Source organism: Cynoglossus semilaevis, chromosome 9 (genome assembly GCF_000523025.1).
Source record: "Cynoglossus semilaevis isolate Cse_v1.0 chromosome 9, Cse_v1.0, whole genome shotgun sequence".
NCBI classification, from domain to species: Eukaryota; Metazoa; Chordata; class Actinopteri; order Pleuronectiformes; family Cynoglossidae; genus Cynoglossus; species Cynoglossus semilaevis.
Window position 1 is genome coordinate 316,253 of NC_024315.1, and position 4,372 is coordinate 320,624.

Genomic DNA, 4,372 nt, shown 5'->3' on the forward strand with positions numbered 1-4,372 from the left:
AGAAAAGGGAGGGGGGGGGGGGACAGGGATGGAATCACACACACACACACACATACACACATACACACACTCTGGTAAAAGAAACACACATTTTGAGCAAACCAGCAGCTGGAAGCACAGTGGCCAAAAGAGCTGACGGGCTCCGCTCCAACCACTCCACCGTCACTTCCTCACAAACACAGACGCACTTGGCCGGGGCGGTGACTGTGTGGACGTCTTCTCAGCTGACTGGACGTAGAAGCTTCTCTTCTCTGACATGTCAGGACCAAACTGAAAACTCTTCTCCATCTCTGCTTCTTTTTTTTTCTTCTTTTAATACATATTCATAATAATAACAGTGATTTTTGTTTGTTTGTTTTGGCTCCTCTGAATAACAGCCTGATTATTGTTGGGGTCAAAGTTCACGTGGGTGTAGGAAAAGTGCAGGAAAATGGACCTTTGTTCCCACTGAATTATGACAACGATGACGATGATGATGATGATGATGATGATGCCGTGACTGTGGGACTATTTGTATTTTCTTAAATTTAACTTTGTTTTCAGTCATTCCAGTGCCAGGTGGAGGGGTGTTTAACTCATCTCTGTCTCATTGTGCCAAAAGCCAGAGACTAATGAAGGGCAGAGAGATTTTTTTTTTTTTTAAATTTCCTATACACACATATAAATATATATTCCACTCTTTCTTTTTTTCTTTTTTTTTTTTTTCTTGTTCATCATGAATGTGGAACAGTTTTATTTTCACTGACAGGAACCATTCCGTGATAGTCTTTTTGTATCTTTTCCTTTTTAATGTTTTTCTTTTTTTTAATTATTATTATTATTATTTGTATTATTTTCTATCACTACGAGATGTTGCACCATCAGCTTTACTGCTGCAACAAGTTTGTGTTTGTGCACAACATTTTTTATAATGCACTTGACAAATTGAGATTCCCCTTCACTTTCAGGGAACAAAGACCAAGAAGTGATTTGTTCAGTCTCTTCAAAAGCTGAATCAGTCTTTTTGGTGATTACGGTTTTTTTTTTTGTTTTTTTTTTTAAGCGTGGTTGTTGGAGATGCAGACACAGTCAAACTGAGGTGACGGGTGACTACAACACCTTAACACACCTGTTGCTTCCTCATCTGATTGTTGGACTGTTGGCTTTGTCTGACAGTTTGGTGATGGTTCTGTGGAGCGGCACGAGGTTTCTACAGACACACACACACACACACACGCAGCAGCAGCGAACCTGTTGTAATCTCATATCACAGACGTGTGCAGACAAAGCTGAGCCAAATGAGTTGCCTGTTTTTACTGAGACTCTGTCATGTTTCATGTGTAGATTCTGCTCCTACATCAGCACCGCCCACAACCACACTTAAAAAAAAAGATCCACTGACGCTGACCAGTATTGGACAATGACGTTAACGGGTCATCAGACGGTCATCAGATGGTCATCAGATGGTCATCAGATGGTCATCAGACGGTCATCATATGACGTTAACGGGTCATCAGATGGTCATCAGACGGTCATCAGACGGTCATCAGACGGTCATCAGATGGTCATCAGACGGGCACAGGCCCAGTCCATATTGTCCCTGAGGTGTTGGGTTACATCTCTATCCAAATACCCTTGTGGCCAAACCCTGGATTACGTTCGATTGGTCCATAATCTGACGTTTTTAGGATTATATTCTGACATTTGTTTTTTTGTTTTTTGTTTTTCTTCAGATTAGCTGTTAAATACGGACCATGTGGTGAATCTATGTTTTTGTCTTCTGTTGCTGCTGCTGCTGGGAATATAGAAGCTGGAGCGACTGTGTGTGTGTGTTTGCGGGTGTTGGTGTGTGTGTGAGTGTGTGTGTGTGTTCAGAGGGAGATGACGTGTTGTTGAATTGCTATGCAGTTTGTACAGATTGTAGCTGGTAGCAGCTAACCAAATAAAAGAGGAACACTAAGTGCCAGATAACGTTTAAAGCAGGTGGAGGTGGTTTACTACACCCTTCCTTTCAAAGGCTTCACTAACTCTCATACTTCATTCTCAGTGATGCAGCGCCTCCTGCTGGTCTTTGCCTTACACTAATCTGTTGTCACTCTTATAGGTACTGGTGCTTTTTATTTTTTATTTTTTTTCTCTTAGGGGGAAGATGATGACGAAGTAAATAAGAAAGGAGTCTATTTGAAAATGCAATAAATATTGTATATTTACACAATGGAGTATGGTAATCATAGTTAATGATCTATTTTTGTGTTGTAAAAATGCTGTAATATAGGAAAGATGATGATGATGATGATGAGTCAGAGCAGTTTGGACTCGTGACACTTTGCCAACAATGGAAAAAGTCCATGTTGTCAGGAATCGTGATGATGATGATGATGAAGGAGACGACTCTTCGGTCCTGGGTTTTTTTCTCACCTTGTTCACTCTATATGTGGTCATTACATGTTAATCAGCCGCTGTTTTTATTATTTGAAATAATTTGAAATAAATTTATTCCTTGGGGGAAAAGGGAACTTAACTGAGACATTTGCTTTTTTGTGTCTGTCATGTTGGACCTTTGTTAATTTGTTTTTGTTACTTTTTCTGTAATGACAGAAAGGAAACAGCCTGGAAAATACCAAATATTTTATTTTTGTTTGCATTTAACAGATTCACCTGTACAGTAGATACACATGTGGAGACCACTGACAGGAACTGAGGATAACCCAGAGGTTTGTGGAACAGGTAGTGTCTTCTCACCACTGTTGTTCCCAACAGGCCTCATCACTGGCCTGCCTGCAGTCCAGAATGAAAACACGACCAGGAGGAAAGTCGGACAATAGGAACCAAACTGTTGAACTGACCTAGTATTTCATCTGTGAAATGACGAGGAAAAAAACAAGTGTCTTTTTCAATTCTTTAAAACGTATTTAGTTCACAATCCAGAGTGGACGAAACATGACAGAAGATGTCCCTCTGTGAGACAAATCGAGGACTTATTTTGCTTCTAAGCAAAAAGGGGAAGGTAACGAGAAGTGTTTGATCTGTAGCGTCCTGATCAAATCAGCAGCAGTTTGGTCTGGGAGTTTTCCATGATCACGTCAACATAAGGAACCTCCTCCGTCCTTGTCAGGGCAGAACTTCTGGTCCAGGCTGAGGTGGTGGAGGTGGAAGCAGCAGCAGCAGCTCTCACTCTTGGATAGAAGGCGGCCAGTCCACATCTACAGACTGAGAGGAAATGGGGGGAAAAAATGTAACAGTGGACGAGAGTACGTGAAAAGGTAGATAAAAACTGACTTAGTGAGATTTTGTCCTCTGAACGTTTGTCAAACCTCCACGTCCAGCTCCAGGATGTCAGTGTCCATCTTCAGCAGGTCACACAGGTTGGGTTTGGTGCGTCCAAAGTCTCCGTGAACGAACTCTTTGACGTACCTGTCGACCCAGGTTAAGGCTCCACCAACACACGGGACTGTAACAGATTTATTCTACCGGATGTCTCAGACCTAAGGATACGTCCCAGCTTGAGTCTTCAGCTCCAGGTGGAAGTGATGGGCGTCCAGGAAACGGGTGTTCATACTGTGGACCACACGCTGGCGGACGGCCAACGCGCGTCGGTGCAAAACCCTCAGAGGAGTCTTCTGATCAAGGGTCAGCTCCTGAAGCACAGCAGCAGACAAGAGGATGAACTTTCTATTTTTAAATCCCTTCTTTCTTCCTGTGTAAAAACACGGCGAGGGTCTGTGTTCAAGACGTGGGGTCATTTTCAGGAAGAACATTTTTTACTTTTCCTTTTACTGAGTAACTTTCTCACTTGGTGGACTTTAATTAGCGTCATTTAGTTTGTGTGTGTGTGTGTGTAAGACCACCTTAATGTCACTAATGAAGGCAATGTCTTCTTTCTTGATAGGTTTCCTCGTCCAGATTAGAGCAGTGTAGGTTTTGGTCTTTTCCTCCTCGCCTTCCTTCATCCGACCCATCGCCTCTCTGAGGTTTAACAAACAAACAAACAAACACAGATGTTTAATTTTCCCCTTTTCACATTATAATCATTGCGACAGTGCCACGGTTCTCACCTGGAAACAATCTGAAGGTCCCTTACTCTGATTTTGTCTGACGACACGTTGATGCTCTGGAAACAGTTTGTAGCTTTTTAATTTGTGGTTTTGTTAGAATGTACAAAGTCAACTTTAGCAAACGTAGCTCCCATAACTGAACAACTGAACAGCCTTTTCCAACACATAGTGTAAAAACAGTCCGAGTCAAACCTCCTGCAGCTGCTTCATGTCCTGGACGTTCAGTCTGGCTCTGTGAGGATTCAGCAGCTCCATGGCAAACGGTCGACCTGTGCAGGTGTCACGCAGACAAACACGACGGTGACTTACTCAGACTGGTGTAAACAAAGACCCAAACA

General features: G+C 42.4%; 1 protein-coding gene and 1 long non-coding RNA gene across 2 annotated transcripts in view; one reads left to right on the forward strand and one right to left on the reverse strand.

Annotated features, from left to right (window-relative positions):
• Positions 1-2,592: 2,592 nt before the first annotated feature.
• Positions 2,593-4,372, reverse strand: part of LOC103383159 (putative tRNA pseudouridine synthase Pus10) — a 4,761-nt gene continuing 2,981 nt past the window's right edge. Inside the window, exons 2-7 of the mRNA XM_008316192.3 lie at positions 4,227-4,365; positions 4,035-4,090; positions 3,828-3,945; positions 3,475-3,617; positions 3,294-3,393; positions 2,593-3,189 (exon numbers count right to left, since the gene is read on the reverse strand). Of these exons, the coding sequence (XP_008314414.1) occupies positions 3,151-3,189; positions 3,294-3,393; positions 3,475-3,617; positions 3,828-3,945; positions 4,035-4,090; positions 4,227-4,289 (519 nt within the window). The 5' untranslated portion in view covers positions 4,290-4,365 and the 3' untranslated portion in view covers positions 2,593-3,150. The remainder of the gene's footprint in view (positions 3,190-3,293; positions 3,394-3,474; positions 3,618-3,827; positions 3,946-4,034; positions 4,091-4,226; positions 4,366-4,372) is intronic.
• LOC112487474 (uncharacterized) overlaps positions 2,637-4,372 on the forward strand; it is a 3,200-nt gene continuing 1,464 nt past the window's right edge. The window contains exon 1 of the long non-coding RNA XR_003050573.1: positions 2,637-2,706. This is a non-coding gene — a long non-coding RNA (uncharacterized LOC112487474). The remainder of the gene's footprint in view (positions 2,707-4,372) is intronic.